The sequence below is a fragment of the Portunus trituberculatus genome, chromosome 36 (assembly GCF_017591435.1).
Source record: "Portunus trituberculatus isolate SZX2019 chromosome 36, ASM1759143v1, whole genome shotgun sequence".
NCBI lineage: Eukaryota > Metazoa > Arthropoda > Malacostraca > Decapoda > Portunidae > Portunus > Portunus trituberculatus.
Window position 1 is genome coordinate 6,575,480 of NC_059290.1, and position 16,698 is coordinate 6,592,177.

General features: G+C 41.1%; 1 protein-coding gene across 1 annotated transcript in view; it reads left to right on the forward strand.

Moving 5' to 3' along the window:
* Positions 1-16,698, forward strand: part of LOC123513742 (adiponectin receptor protein-like) — a 21,006-nt gene continuing 4,308 nt past the window's right edge. Inside the window, exons 1-6 of the mRNA XM_045271137.1 lie at positions 1-371; positions 7,256-7,458; positions 8,371-8,456; positions 14,465-14,660; positions 15,161-15,348; positions 16,359-16,552. Coding sequence (XP_045127072.1) covers positions 153-371; positions 7,256-7,458; positions 8,371-8,456; positions 14,465-14,660; positions 15,161-15,348; positions 16,359-16,552 — 1,086 coding nt within the window. The 5' untranslated portion in view covers positions 1-152. The remainder of the gene's footprint in view (positions 372-7,255; positions 7,459-8,370; positions 8,457-14,464; positions 14,661-15,160; positions 15,349-16,358; positions 16,553-16,698) is intronic.

The window sequence follows — 16,698 nt, forward strand, 5'->3', positions numbered from 1 at the left end:
AACCTCGGAGTCAGTCAGCTGATGTGGTGACCGGAGGGAGGATGTGTGCTCCAGCCCTCAGTGTTGTCCTTTATTCTTAGTGTAGCGGTCGTGTGAGACAGTGCACTGAATTATAGCTCGTGGAAACTCAAAGTGGTGAGAAAGCCGCCATCATGAGTGGGTTTGACGAGATCCTAGGCACCAAAATAGAGGTGAGGAAGAGGACTTTAGGGACGTCACTGGACAAGGATCTGTGTGACGGCGCGCTGGAGCAAGACTTATTCCCAGAGTTTACTAAGTTACTGGAGGATGCTGTGCCCGGGGACGACGAGAGCGAGGGCTGCCCACTTCCTGGCACCCCCGAGGACGAGTCTCTCATCGATGCCAAGGAGGTGAGAGCAGCAGGGAGGGAGAGAGTGAAAGGTCCGTGTGAGTGTTTGTTGTGGAGACCGAGCCGTGGTGGTAGTGACGCAATTCTTCGCTTTATTCCCCGAAAATGGACCTTACTCGGTATCTTTCGTGTCTCCAGCCTAAACAATTGTCTCTGCGTATATTTTTCCGGCGTTCTTGTTTTAATCTGGTGTGTTTTTCTTTCTCGAGCACTGAGATTTCTTCAAAAGAGCCGAATTTTCTTGTTAATTTCATTTTTCCGGTTCTGATCTCATATTTCGACAGATTTCCTTCCTGAACTCTGTCATTTCCTATCACAGTCTTAATGGTGACGTAGGGTGAGGTGTGTTGAGCCGTAGTGAACCCGTATGGTGACTTCCAGGTACAGTGAGGCTGGCATAATACAATGACCTTGATAGGAATATTAGCATGCTTCCTCCTGTCTCCTCTCCCCCTCCTGATTCTACCCCTCCTCCTTTCCCCCCCTCCTTCCTTTCCTACACGCGGAAGGACGTCGTACCATCTTGACCTTTCCAGTTCTACTCCTGTGACCTCAAGAATGTAGGTCATGGCTCCCTGCTGGATGTGACAGCTGCTGGAAGGATGCTGTATGCTAGGATGTTTCTCTGTGGGTTCCTTAAGGTGGTTTTGCGTGGTGTAGAGTTTTGTGGTTTTACTTTATTCATTTTAGTGTGTTGTGGATGTGTGTTCTTAGATTTTTACCTGGATGAGGACTGTTGGCTTCATCTATACAGGTGAAGCTGCCAGTCATCACTGCAGGAACTGCCTCTTATGGGTGGTTTAGGGTTGACTAGTGCAGCTTCACCAGAATGGCATGTTATGTTTTCTAAATACTGATAGAGCTGAGAAACTATAATCCTCTTGAGGGTCGTAGATGTGTAGATGTCAAGCTTTTCGGTCTGTGATGAAGTGGGTCGGAGTGATTTTCACCTTAAAGAGGCATAACATTGGACATTGGAACAGATGGTATGCTAAGGGTGTATTAAAAAAAAGTAAAAGGAGTGGATAACTGAGCTAAGAAACAGTAATTCCCTTACGGATCTTGAAATTTATGTCAAGCTTTTCGGTCTGTGATGAAGGTAGTTAGTTAATTCCTCCTTTAAACACTGGCTTGGTGTTTGAACAGATATGTTAAGGGATATTCTGAAAAGTAAAAGGATGGCATGACTGATAGAGGGTGCACATTGCTTCAAAACTACCGGAAAAGAATGCAATAGAATAATCAGGTATGGCATTTGAACAGATAATATGTTACGGGGTATTCCAAAAAGTAATAGGTGAGGATAATTGATAGAGGCTGCACACTTCTTCAAACCTACTGAAGGAATATTATCTTTCAAGTCAGCTAGTATGCTTTTGGCAGTAGTTACGTCAACAGAGTATTTACTAAAGGAGAAGAAGGTGCATGTAGTAGGGTATGGACCTGCTGGGAGTGAATGAGAAGCTTGCACAAGATAGAAGAGAATAGAGGAGAGTCATTGCACGTCCAACCCCACTGTGATGAGAAGAGGATGTTAAGTAATAAAGAAGGTTCTGTTACAAGTCTGAACCTGAGAGGGACTAATCAGAAAGACCTTTGAATAGGTAAACTTTAGTGAAGAATTCCACTAAACAATAAGCCATGTCTATTCTGCAAGGGGCTGATAGAGGTATATTGGTGTCTGTGGTCTGGCTAAGGATAGATAGACACACAGATAGATCATAAGAATATAAGAAAAGAGGGAAGCTGCAAGAGGCCGTCAGGCCTATACGAGGCAGTCCCAGTGTGCGTAAGCTACCTAATTCCATCTATCTTCCCCATCCATGAATTTATCTAACCTTCTCTTAAAGCTCCTATTGACTCAGAGCTCCTATTGACTCAAAACGAGCAATCTTGGAGGTGCGGGGTAGCTCATTTTGAGTCAATAGGAAGCTTTTGAGTCAATTGATAGCTTAGGAAGGACTATTCAGAAAGACATTTGAATATACTTTAAAGAACGATTCATGAAAACTACAAGCTATGTCTATTCTAAGAAGGGCTGATAGAGGTACTGTAAATTTATGGCTAGGGAAAGATAGACACACACAGATAGATAGCTAAGGAAGGATTATTCAGAAAGACAATTTGAATATATTTTAAAGAATGATTAAGCAAAAATAATAAGCCATGTTTATCCTATAAGGGTCTGATGGAAGTAGTGTAATGGCCTGGCTAGGGAGAGAGAGAGAGAGAGAGAGAGAGAGACACAGATAGATAGACAGATAGATAGTTATTATAGTGTGGTGGGGTTAGTGGAGTGTAACCTTACTTTATATTCCATCCTAGTGTGGCATGGACGTGTGGTGGATGTTAGGTAAGGGTGTGCTGTGGCTAGGTAGAGGTGAACGTACACACAGACACACAGATGGGTAGACAGTTGACACAAGGGAGGAAAGTTAAGTAAGTATTAGAATGGGTTTAGTCTGTGTGGAATTTTACATATAGTATTTATTTCTTTTGGTGATTCAGATACATGTGGAGTCAGTATTCTGTTGGCTCATTTCTCACTTGTAAGAAAAGGAGCAGTGTTGTGTGGCTGCATTGTGTGTGGTGGCAGGTGTTCATGTGAAAGTGTGTGGCTTGTAACTTATGATCAAGGAGAGTAGAAGCTGTGATGTGTGTCTCATTGTGGCTTAGCAGAGACAGTGGTGGTATATCAGTGTAGTTTCCTGAACACTCTCTCTCTCTCTCTCTCTCTCTCTCTCTCTCTCTCTCTCTCTCTCTCTCTCTCTCTCTCTCTCTCTCTCTCTCTCTCTCTCTCTCTCTCTCTCTCTCTCTCTCTCTGGTGTATAAGGAAACAGGCAAGTGGAAGAGCAAGAATATAGTGTTATGTAAAGAACTATCATATAACAAACAAGCCTTGACTGTGCTGGAGGCTCCTTGTAACGGTGGTGGTGGTGATGGTGGTGGTGGGTGTTGGGTGTTGGTTTAGCACTATGACTTGCTGCTTGTGTTGACAGGAGGAATTACCTGCATAAACAAACATCTCAGTAAGGGACACTTGCTGGATTAGGGAAGTGTTAAGGTGACTGGTGAATGTGTAAGGCGTCTGGTAAATGTGTAAGGTGTCAGGTCATGCATCAGTGATGGTGTGGTAGGCAAGATGGTTTGTCATTGTCTTGCATCATGCACTTGTGACTTGGGCAAGTGTCATTATATCCATGAAGACATCACAGTCATACTTATGATGGGGTTTTCATGAGGATCGCCATGCACAGAACATTACCTGCCTTTTGCATTATTCACTGCCTTGATGTGATCCTGACATTTTTGTGTTACAGTGTCTGTCATGAATGCTGTCTTTAACCCCTTCAGTACTGGTATGCATTTTTACCTTGAGTTTTGGGTGTAATTAGACCATTTTATTGACATTACGAAGGGTCTATTGAGGTCAAAAGAGTAATGGCCAGAGTCTTTTCTATTTAAAATCACAGAACAGTAACCAGAATCATTATGGAAACATGTCATGGTACTGAAGAGATTAATGACTCAAGGCTTGGTTTGAGTCCAAGGAAAATTTTGCAAGGTTGTGGGATGAAAGCTTGTGAAACTTTATTGGCACCCAAACCAAGCCTTGAGTCATGAAAGGCTGTGTTTGTGAGACTACAACACAAAACTGCCAGGATCAAATGAAGACAATGGATACAAGGCAGGGGGTGTTCTGTGCATAGAAGTTCTCATTAAACAGTAACATAGCATGACTGTCTCTGGTGTGCTCATGGCTTCTGGGATGAAAGAAGGATTACAGTAAGTTGAAGCTTTTGAAGGGACATATTTTTAGTGATCAAGTTATGGAATCTCCCTTGCAATCATATGAGTTTTTAATTGGCATCATGTGTCATTGCAGCAGGGCTATGTTCCTTTATTTTTAGCAGTGTCCTTTGTTGTGACTTGCTTTTGATATTTGGTGTAGCATTGTTAAGTAATGTACCCATGTCTCTCTCTCTCTCTCTCTCTCTCTCTCTCTCTCTCTCTCTCTCTCTCTCTCTCTCTCTCTCTCTCTCTCTCTCTCTCTCTCTCTCGACTCCTCTTCAGCCAAACTACATTCATCATCAGGCTGAGTTGTGTGTGTGTGTGTTTAAACCATACTGATGCAGATATTCATTAACAAGTCATTTATGATTGCTTATCTTGGCAAGTTACAAAACCATGACCGCTGTGCATTTTCTAGGTTTTTGAGGCTCGTTAGCCTGCCTCCATGTTTCCTCAGTGAGCTTGCCTTCCTCTCAGTGTAGCCAAAGGTAGGGATGGAGGGTGAGCCCGGGTGGCGGCCCAGCACTCGTGTATGCACCAACATGCCGCCTCACCCCTCGGCACACCCACACCTCACCTTCATGATGGCCCTTGCTGTGTTGTCTCTGTGTATATTAATGACTTCCTTCACTAAAGCAGCCAGTGGCCGGCATGGACCTCACCGGGCAAACAGTGACAAGGAGTAGCTTCAGTACAAACAGCAATGCTTTCACCAATAAATTCACCTCAAAGCACACGTCACTAACGCTCACAGAGGAAAACTAGAGAAATAGAAAACACTTCATCAAACCTCTTGCTGTAAGCTTAAAGGAATGCGAAGAAATATGAAAAGTGTAAGAACTATAAAAAATTTAAGTATCACAGAGCTGCCACATGTCCATCATACATTTGCTCCCACTCGTCCCAGTCATTGCCATGCAGCACAACACCAGATGATTAGGTATTGTGTGCAGGAACACTTCTCACTCTCCGGCAGAATGGCATTGGTGTTGGTTGAGGTGTTTCTGTGCAGAGGAGTGGGTTGCCTGCTATGCTGCAGCGCCGGTGTTCAGTGTGGGGAATACTAAAGGATATTGTTTTGGTTTGTTAGGGACTCACTGACTTGGGGACTCAGTAAGTGGTGTTTTTCCAGAGAATTTTATCACTTGTAGTTGAGAAGGACTTCCTGTTTTGAAGTTTGTTAGTGTTTGTGGAATATTTCAATAGGCTTTGTTGTCATCTCTGAAGTCTGTATATATAGATTTTTTTTTTTTTCGTCTTCTTTTTTCTGTTTATTGCCCTTGGCCAGTACCCATCTTGTGTAAAATAGACAAAAATTGCTACTATAAAGCTTAGTTAAAATGAGCTTTATTGTACTGTGTGAGGTCAGTATATAAGCACCCACAAGCTCACATCAGACTTCTTTCCAAAACCAGTGTTCATAAATAGAATCAAAGTTACCAACTGTTGAGAAAACTAACCCAGTATAAGAAATGCATAATGAAAACTGGTGAGCTATTTTGACAGCAAGCAAAAACTTTAATCCAGGTAAAAAAAAAAGACAGCCTTGTGATTTATCCCTCAGACTTATACCAGATTAAAGTTTAGTCAATAGTACACCACCTGGTACATTTTACTCTTTGAATCTCAGGACACCCATTGAACTGTGGTGTCCGTTAACCTTCAGGTGCGGCCAACCTTTGCACGAGTCTCTAGGGGCAGGCCTGCAGCGATGGCCTGCCACTCCCCTCATCTGTTCCCCCTTAATTCTTAAAGGACATGTTTGCCTGGGATCTTAATTTGCCGTAGTGTTGCCTTGTTTGTAATTCTGTGCAGCACTGGAGGAATCAGTACAGTATTGCCACATGCAGATGTTATTGTTGGTTAATGCTACATAAAGTGTTGATTGGATTTTGTAACTTTGCATGTACAACTTTATTTATACCTACACTTTAAAACCTTGTAAATAACTGTACTGCATTGCCTTAAATATCATGTGTGTATAAGTTCACTGACTCACTTTATGGAAACTTTATAGCCTTTTTGTAACCAATATGAAGAGTCCTAAATCTTATGCTTAGTAGTTATAGATGTTTATTGATGCCCATTCCCCTTTGCTAATCATTAACTTGAAATTTTTGCAACCTAAATACAGTTCCTTTTAAAATTGAACCCTATCAATAGTGAAGTTTGTAGGGATCCATTGTAGCTCCATTCACTGCTTCTAATGAGCTTTGTGTAGTTTTATGGAAGCTTATCAGACTAGCATGTAGTGATGATGAAATTTCTGGCTCATCAAAAGATATAATAATGACAATTGAGCTCTACAGTCCAGTGAGCTTTGTGTGGTTTAGTGAAAGCTCATTGTAGGTGTACAGTGAAAGTTCCACCTCTGGTCAACTTTCCTGTTCAGTGGGTGACATAATAAGGTAAAAATTGAGCTCCGTGTTATTTAGTGAAAGCTTTAATTACTACTTGTCATGAGTTTTCTACTTCACTGATACACACAACATGAAAGTCACACCTCACCACAACAGTATGATGTGAAAATTGATCTTTATAGACAATTGAGCTTTATATGATGTAGTGAAAGCTTTATTTACTAGCTACTTGTGATGAGTATCTTACATCAGTGATACACATAACATGAAAGTCACATCTCTCCACATCCCACCACCTTTCCACACAGCTGGCCTCCATGAGATGTAGTGATGACAGCTTTACATCGCCCTGTCTTTAATTACTGTACTAGCCACTCTCAGACATCTTTTCTTGTTCTACAGCCACTTCAAAACACTGATATGGTTCAAAATCAATAAATTTATGAACTTTTATCTCATTTCTTGTGTTGACTAATGAAAACTCTACGCATTGGTTTCTGTGCTGTTAAAGAATCTATACTAATGAGTTTCCTCCTTTCAAAATCACCAAATCTATTAACTTTAAGTCTCCTTTTTTGTGTAGACTTATAAAAACTCTACATATTGGTTGTGTGTACTATTAAAGAATCAACACTAATACATTTCCTCCTTCAATACAAATAGCATGAAAAAATCCCACCACACCACAACATTCCATAAGCCACATCTCACCACCCACTGCCTTGCCACACAGGATGAGGAGTTGAGGCACCGAGTAGTGAACCGCGAGTCACACGATGATGACCTGGTGCTCAGCTCGATGGCCCAGAGTGCCTTCGAGACGGCGGAGGAGCTGGTGCACAAGGTGTGGGAGGAGGTGTCCAGCTGGAAGACGCAACCTTTCTCCAAGCTCCCCAAGTGGCTGCAAGACAACGACTACCTGCACCACTGGCACAGGTGTGTAGGGCGGTGCGGGTGTGGATGTGTGTGTGTGAGGAAGGATGAGTTCAAATGGATGAGTGCAAATGTGGGTGTGGTTGAGTCTAAGTTTGGATGAGTAAAGTGGTGTGGATGAGGAAGGGCAAGTATGAACTGTTGTGGGTGTGCAGGTGTGGGCAAGTGGATGTAGGTTTTGTGGGTGAGGGAAGGCAAATTTGAATGGATGTGGATGAGCTTCGGTTGGTAATTGAATTTAGGTTGTGTGGGTGAGGAAAAGCTAGTTTGAATGGGTGTGGGTGAGGTGAGATAGGTAAATGGATGTTGGTTGTGTGTAGGTGAGGAAAGGCAAGTTTGAGTGAATGCAAGTGTGGGTGAGTAAGCTTAGGTTTGAATAAAGAATGTAGGTTGTGTGGATGAGTGAGCATAGTGCGAGTAGGTGAATGCAGGTATGGGTAAGTGATTGGAAGTGTGGATGATGTAGTGATGACAGCTTTACATCGCCCTGTCTTTGAATACTGTACTAGCCACTCTCAAACATCTTTTCTTGTTCTACAGCCACTTCAAAACACTGATATGGTTCAAAATCAATAAACCTACTAGCTTTTGTCTCCTTTCTTGTGTAGACTTATAGAGTGGAATAGAAGTTTGAATTGTGAGTGTAGGTGTTTGTGAGTAAATGTGGGTTTGAATTGTGAGTGTAGGTGTTTGCGAGTGAATGTGAGTTTGGATGAGTGAGTGCAGGTGTTGTTGGGTGAATAAATGCAAGTATAAGTTATTAAATGAGTGCAGGTGTGCCTCCTTTCACTTGTGTTTTGAGTCTTGAGTGTAATTCCCACCTTTCCCATGAACAGGTGTGCTTTATTAACCTGTGTAAGGGAAAAGTAACCATGACAAGTAGGAGTGACAATGTTCTCTTTTCTTCCCTTGCAGACCGCCACTTCCCTCCTTTGCCGCCTGTTTCAAATCCATCTTCAGGATTCACACCGAGACAGGCAACATTTGGACTCATCTGTTAGGTTAGTGCAGTGTTTCTCTCTCTCTCTCTCTCTCTCTCTCTCTCTCTCTCTCTCTCTCTCTCTCTCTCTCTCTCTCTCTCTCTCTCTCTCTCTCTCTCTCTCTCTCTCTCTCTCTCTCTCTCTCTCTCTCTCTCTTTTGTTTTTTGTTTTTGTTAGAAGGGAAATCTGGCCAAGGGCAGCAAAAACAACTAAACAAAAACAGCCTACTTAGATGCCAGTACCCAAGCAGGTCCAAGAGAGAGTTGGCCAAAAAGAATGGAATAAATCTCTTGAAACCTCCCTTTTAGATGAGTTCATGTCATAGGAAGATGGAATTTCAGACATAGGTAGGGAGTTCCAGTGTTGTGTTAGGTTTGTACTCCTCTCCATCTACTCATTGTGTTTCAGGTTACTATAGCATTTTTCCCCATGTACAGTACAGATGTCCCTCATTGAGTATAGTTTAAGTTTTCATGGTTTAAGTTTTACACGGCTATGCTAACCTCACATTTTAATAATAGAGAAGCAATGAGAGGTAACCTAGCAGAATTCATCACTTTTTTTCTTATTTTTCTTATGACTTGATAAATCATATGTTTTGTAACCTTGTACATCCAGTTTTTCTTGAGTTGAATAAGGTGTTAAGGGCTCAGGGGTGTTCTTAAGAGGGAGCATTAGTTCTTTGCTGATTTTCCTTATCAGTGGGAGTGTCTTTCACTTAACCCCACACAGATAATGAGGGATGACTGTGCTACTCTTGTTATTGTAGGTAGGAAGGTTATGATGTGTATAGATGGAGGGATGTATATGCATCTGTGTTTTTTTTAAGGTATTTTCTGCTTTATTTTATGAGTATCATTTTTAAGGCATATAAAGCTTCTATAACTTTCTCTGTACTCTTGTTGTTATTGGAGGTAGAAGGGTTGTTGATGTATAAATGGAAGGATGTATATATATTTGTATCTTGTGAGTATTTTTCTACTTCATTTTATGGGTATCTTTATTTTGAGCTATATAAACTTTCTATGACTTTCTATACTTCTGTTGTTATTATAGGTAGGAAGGTTATTAAAGTATGGATGGAGATATGTGTATGATCATACTTGTGTCTTTTGAAGTATTTTTCTACTGTATATTATAGGTATCTTTATTTTGAGCTATATAAACTTTATAGAACTCTTTTTCTCTATTCTAAGTGATATTTTTTTCCATCTTCAGTTCAGGTCAAGTGCTTATTGTGCAAGTGTTGGCCTTTTATATCTTCTCATGACGGCAAGACTGACTGACTCACTCACTGACTCACTGACCTATTTCTCCCGTGTGAACATGACCATGAAGAGATCACCATACTTAAATCTTTCGTCACTCCACATTCCATAGATTGATTAAGCTTCTTATGCTCTGAAGTGTATGCGCATCTTATCATCCCCTTCCACTCTACCACTATATATGTGTGTGTGTGTGAGAGAGAGTAAATCACACTATCATTATAAAAACTTATGCTACCTCACCTACCTCACTGTCAGAACAAAATATAACTGATAGCACTGGGAACTGAGGAGTGGTGGAGGAGGGGTTATCAAGCTCTCAGCCCTCTGTACATCTGTCAACCCCTTATCTGCTACCCACTCCCTCCTGTCTGGTGATTAAATTTGTGTCATGTGAGCTAGATATCAATAAATATTAAGAAAACTTGCTTCATGATAGATGTTTATAGATTCAATGTGCATAATTGTTTGTTTGTAGTCACTTATTGAATTAAGAAAGATTACACTTTTTTATCTATAATGTCTTGTTAGGTTCAAGTTAGGTTAGGTTGTTTTATCTTTATCTGTTCTCTTTTTTTCAACTCTGCTCTGTAATGTGAAGATGCAAAACTCAGGCAAAGGTATGAAATGGTTCTCATGTGATACATCCAACACTAGTTGCCCTGTGCTAATGTTCTTCCTGCTCTAGAGATGATTGTCCTCCATTCCTCAGTGTCTTTCACTCTACATGCCATGATAACCAGCTGTATGAGCCTGGTTGGTAAGTGGCTTAGTTTCATCATACACATAACTGGTCTCATCTGGATAATAGTGGATCTCGGTGACCAAGTCCTAGGATGTTAAGTACTGCAGCCTATCTGAACTGTTATCATTGTGCCTGCTCACCTGAATGTAACACTGGAATTCCCTACCTGCTTCTGTGTATCCATCTTCCTGTGACCTGAACTCATTTAAGAGGAAGGTTTCAAGACATTTATCCCATTCTTTTGGCTATTTCTTTTCAATCTGCTCTGGAACTGTCATCTAAGTTGGCCTTTTTGTTTGATTGTTTTTATTGCCCTTGGCCAGATTTCCCCTCTTACATAAAAACAAAACTATGGGAGTGGTGATGCTTTAAAGGTGTTTGAGGGGCATGCTTGAGTTGTTTGTCACTCAAGTCTCCATCATGTGTTATTGTGTGCCTCAGCTGATTAACCTAATTGAAGCACCTCGTTGTGATTCAGGATGTTATAATTTCCTTACTTCATTTGCCTAATCTTAGCACCCGGCAATAACTTAAAAACTTTGTAGGTTGGAGGGTGTTGTAGTCTGCCTCACTGTTATCTTAAGTTCCTCCCTGACTTCTCTGACCTTAGTCCCATCATGTGTGTCATCACTGCATTTCACTCTTGCCTCACTATCTCCTCCCTTCTCTTGATGGTTTCTCACAACACCTGTTCATAATTTCAACGTCTGGCTTCCTGTTCTCATTTTGTGTACTTTTATTGTTAATGTAGAACAGGAGGTGTTTGACATGGAATTGTGTGATATTTGCTTTCATGCTTTGTATTTCTTTAGTCAGTTAAAAGGATGTGACCATTGATTAACTTGAATTATCCAGCTGCTTTTCTCCAGTTCCACAAAAACACATTTGTTCTGCATATTGCTAAAGGAAAACACTTTGATTAGGTACAAATTATCAGATATTAGGTACTTAATATCTGTCAGCACATGATAATTTGTTGCTGATCACACAGTGTTTTCCTTTAGAGATATAGTACACTCACCCAAATTTGGTATTATCAGTTGGGCTTCCTGTACGTGAGAGTAGTAGATGCAAGTTTTTCACTGTGTTCCCTCAATGGAAGGGCTCTTAGTGAATGTGGTTTTGTCATGTACTTTTGGAAACAATACATTATCAACAAAAGCATTCTTTAGCAAGGTCTGAGAGGCTTGGTTGCATAACATGTGTTGAATGTGTGCCAGTACCTCTTGGCAGGGATGTGTGTGTGTGTGTGTATGTGTGTATTTACGTAGTTGTATTTACCTAGTTGTAGTTTTACAGGGCCTGGGCTTTATGCTCGTGTGGTCCCGTCTCCATATCTGTGTGTGTGTGTGTGTGTGTGTGTGTGTGTGTGTGTGTGTGTGTGTGTGTGTGTGTGTGTCTCCATCTGAACTACTTTCACAAACAATATACATATATGAAGCAAACTAGAGCTGCCAGCAATTATATTCTCCATCAGCTGTAGTGGACATAAGGGGCAGACATATATGGGTTGAGTTTGACAAGAGCAAAAGCATTAGTGGAGGTGTCATGGATTGAGTATCAGTGAGGCAGGGGAGGAGCCAACACTCTCCCACCTCACTGGCAGGTGGCACTGGGCCAACCATTGCTTCACTGGTGCCATGTGGTTGTGCGCTGGCCCACCTTACTTTGTTGTGGAATGGTGAACACCTAATTAATTAATGGTGAAGGGAAGGGTAATGTTTCAGTGTGGGCTAAGGAATGCTATGCTTCACCCCATGTATGGTGAGAGTGAAAGACTTCATTGTCAGTCTCAAGTGGGTGTTTGAAGTAATGCCTTAGTCAGGTGTATTAGTCAGGCTTATCTTATCACTTATCATGTGAGTACAAAGGATACCAGCCGCCACTTTGAACATGTGATGAATGCATGAGTGTTGTATGTACCTGCTGATAGCATTTTTAAGACACTGTTATCTCTCACTTGTACGTTTGCTGTGTGGCGTGAGGCCTGGCTGCTGGGGACACCCACTCAACCATGTGGTGGTCATCTATTTTTAGGCAAGGCCATGTACCTCGCTGGCATAAACAAAAACAACCAGGGCACAAGTAAACAAAATAGTTGTGATGCGCTTTAGTCAGGTGGGGAGGAAAATAACTAGGTAGTCTCCCTATTTATTCTTGTCCCTGTGTTTCATCTTTGCACATATTTATACTCCTTTTATTCTTCCAATCATAACTCACACACAGTCTAGCTCTTCATCTTTCTATCATATTTCAGTCATGTTTTCCTGTTGAATATTCCATTCCTAATTCCTGAGAGTGGTGATGGGCAAGGCTTTAGTGTGGATTGGTACGGACAGGTAGTGTAGGTGTGGTGGTGGTGCAGAAAATAACTAGGCAGTCTTCCTTTTTATTCTTGCCACTGCATTTCATCCTTGTACATATCCTTTCATTTTTCTCCTAATCATAGCTCTCATGCAGTCCAGCTTTTCATTCTTGTATTTCACTCACATTTTCCTGTTGATGGGCAAAGCTGTGGTGGGTGTTGGTAGGGAGGGCAGGTGGTGTGGTGGTGTGGTGATCATTGTCTCCCACGTGGACAAGTCACGATGGGGTGGTGTGACTTGTCTGCAAATAACCCATTGCTTAATGCTTGGCTTAATGCTTTGGCACAGACACACCACATTCCCTGGCATCTTCCTTCCCAGGCCTGTCATTATGTGTGTTAAATATATCATGACCACTGCTCCTCCCATGATGCTAAGGGACGCCTCATTAGGCAACATTGTAGACACGAGCCAAGCAGTTCCTCTTCTCCTTATGTGATGCTGCTTATGAACTGCCATAGAACTTTATATTTCCATGCTAAGGCAGGAACTAAGAAAGTGAGCAAGAGAGAGAGATGGGATGTGTCATTTTTCCATATCAAGATTGTGAATTAATTGCTGAAGGGACCAGAAAAATAGAGAGGGATAAGATAGAGAGAGAGAGAGGTATTTTTTTTTTATTACTGAAGGAATCAAGAAAATAAATAGATATAGATTGGACAATTATTAAAGGAATCAAGAACATAAATAGATTGATAGAAGATATAAAGACTGCATAATTAGTGATGGAACCAAGGAAGGGGATAGATAGAAGAGAGGGAAAAGCAGTATGTTGTCTCCCTATCAAGATCCTAGGCAGATTAACAAGTGTCATGCCTGCTTCTCTATTTCCATCTTCCTATGACCCGAACACATTTAAGAGGGAGATTTCATGACATTTACCCCATTCTTTAGGCTAACTCTCTCAACCATGCTCGGGGACTGGCATCTCTGTGTGCGTTTTTGCTTAACCCCTTCTGTACTGTGACGTGTTTTCACATTAATTCTGCTGACTATTTGGAAGTTTTATACAGCTTCAGAAATTAATGTAGGGATTGAAATAATGAAGACTGTGTGTATTGATCTTCTGACCTCAATAGACCCTTTCCTAGTGTACATAAAAATCATCTAAGCATACCCAAACTCATAGTAAAAATGCATCCCAGTACTCAAGAGGTTAAAAGTTGTTGCTCCTGGTCAGTTTCTCCCTCTCATATGAAAAGGAAAGAAAATGGTAGTGGTTGGTTCTCGGATATGTGTAGCGGATGAAGTGGTGTTATTCAAATCATGGTTTGTGGTAGTAATTAGTGTCATTATCCTGGCATTTTGCAGCTGTGTGGGCGGCTCCAAGTGGTATAATTAGGCAGACTGTTTATGAAAGATGCTGCAAGCCATAACACTTGTTGGGATAGTTTTTCTCTCTCTCTCTCTCTCTCTCTCTCTCTCTCTCTCTCTCTCTCTCTCTCTCTCTCTCTCTCTCTCTCTATTTGTATTTTTTTTTATTTAGTCATTTATTATTGTTTTTTTTTCCTGACATTATTCATCCTTATTTCTGTTCATTATTTATTCTTTCTATCCTGATTGTATTTATGATTTTTTTTCCCTTTATTTATCCTATTTTTTTTCCCCTAGCACTATTTTTCCATCATCTCCTTTTGCTCCCTCCTCCAGGCTGTATATCCTTCATTGGGGTGATGGTGTACTTCCTGACGGGCTCTTCCCTGGGCCAACACTGGGTGCAGGTAGACCTCAAGGAGAAGTTGGTGTTCACTGCCTTCTTCATCGGTGCCATCTTCTGCCTCGGACTCTCCTTCACCTTCCACACAGTGTCCTGCCACTCCGAGTTTGTGGGGAAGCTCTTTAGCAAGTAAGTGTGTTGGTGTTTCTCTCTCTCTCTCTCTCTCTCTCTCTCTCTCTCTCTCTCTCTCTCTCTCTCTCTCTCTCTCTCAGGTGTATCTCCAGATTGCAGTGTTGTCTTGGAGTTTATGATTATTTATTTATTTACTTTTATATATTTTATTTATATATTTATTTTCTTCATCTTTTTTTGTGGTGTGTTTTTAACTGGCAAATGCATTGCCATTGTTGTATTGTTTCCTTTTGTGGTGTATCTGCTGGTTCAAGTGGTGTGAATGATGATTGCTAGATACTGTGATAACTGTGACCCTTTTTTATTTTTTGGTCTCATAGTAATGGGTATTTTTATCATTTATATTAAGTTCATTTTCATTGTTCTGTTGCCTTTATTGCTGTGAAGGATGATGCATATTGTGATCTGGTATGGGAGAGAAGGCAGCACAACTGTTCCTTGGTAATTATAGAAATGACTAGTTTACGATAAGACATCATTTCCATTTCCTCACACAGACTCGATTACTGTGGCATTGCACTGCTCATCATGGGCTCCTTCGTCCCATGGCTGTACTACGGCTTCTACTGTGACTTCCAGCCCAAGCTGATCTACCTAACAGCCGTGGTGTTGCTGGGCATCACCACCATCGTTGTGTCCCTGTGGGAGAAATTCAGCACACCCACCTTCAGGCCTCTCAGGGCAGGTGAGTGGCTCAGTGCTGCCAGGCCAGCCTTCCACTGCTTGCTGCCCAGTGCTGCAGGAAGTCCTAATGGGTGCTGTGATCATTGTGTTGGTACATTTTAATTTTTATCAGGATTTTGAGTGAGTCAGTTGGTTGGTTACTCTGCTTGAGTGGTAAAGAATTGCTTATTTATCTATAAATATTTGGTAGTTTTGCAGATTAATCATATTGTCCTTCAGAGTTATTTGGTTTTGAGGTGTCCAGGGTCACATGGTTCCCAAATACCAATGTTGCAAGGTTGTGTACTTCCTTCCACAGCTCAACTCAAGCAATAGTTTTAATTAAATGTTCATCATTGTAATCTCCCAAGTAGATGCAAGTAGAGGCTTCTGTTATCTATTGGAGGAGTAACGGTTGCTGTATGGAATGACTTAAGCCACTTACAGCCATACCTCTTTATACATAGCTCCAATTAATCTCATGTCCTGAGTTACCAGACTAATCACTGGTCAACATACCAGGTTGATATGCTCTGTATAGGAGGGTGGCTGAGTCAGGGTTTATAGGGAATGGGGTCTGCCCTCCACCCTTCTGTGGCTCATCTATTAGAGGAAAAATAGCTTTAGAGAGTATTCACATCACTTGGCAATTAGAAAATTGTATATTTTTTTATGATTTCATGGTGTTATGATAATTTTATTTGTAACTCGTTTGTAACATTATCTTTTTTGTTTATTTTTTAAAATTCTGCACTTTCTAAATGACAAAGTTTCCTTATTCTTGACTTTAATATTAGGCACTGAATTTTCATTTTAAAAGTTTTTAATATTAGGGATTGAATTTTGTCTTTGTATGTTTCCATTATTATCCACACTTGCAAATTTAATAATAATCTTTTCTCAGATTAATTTTAGCAGCAAGAAGACAATATGGAAAGTTGTCCATGGCTTTCAAGACTAATAATGATCATGTATTTAAAGACTTTTAGCAAGCAACAGAAAGACTAATGAGGACTTCCTCCCTTCCTGCAGCGGTGTTCCTGACCTTCGGGTTGTCTGGCATCATTCCTGCGGTGCACTACACGCTCATTGAGGGCTTCGACTATGCCATCAGCCGCGCCTCCATGGGCTGGCTCATCCTCATGGGGGCTCTGTATGTGATAGGTGCACTGCTCTATGCTGTCAGAGTGCCAGAGAGATTCTTCCCCGGCAAGTGTGACCTCTGGGTAAGTAGGTGATGGTGGGGATGTTTATTCATTTGTATTGTTTTTGTGTATTAGCTGTGTTTATCATTTCCCTTCAGTTCACAAGCTCAGGTCTTCAAATCCTTATTTGTCCTCTAGTTGCACTATATTGACTTGCCTATCCTAAC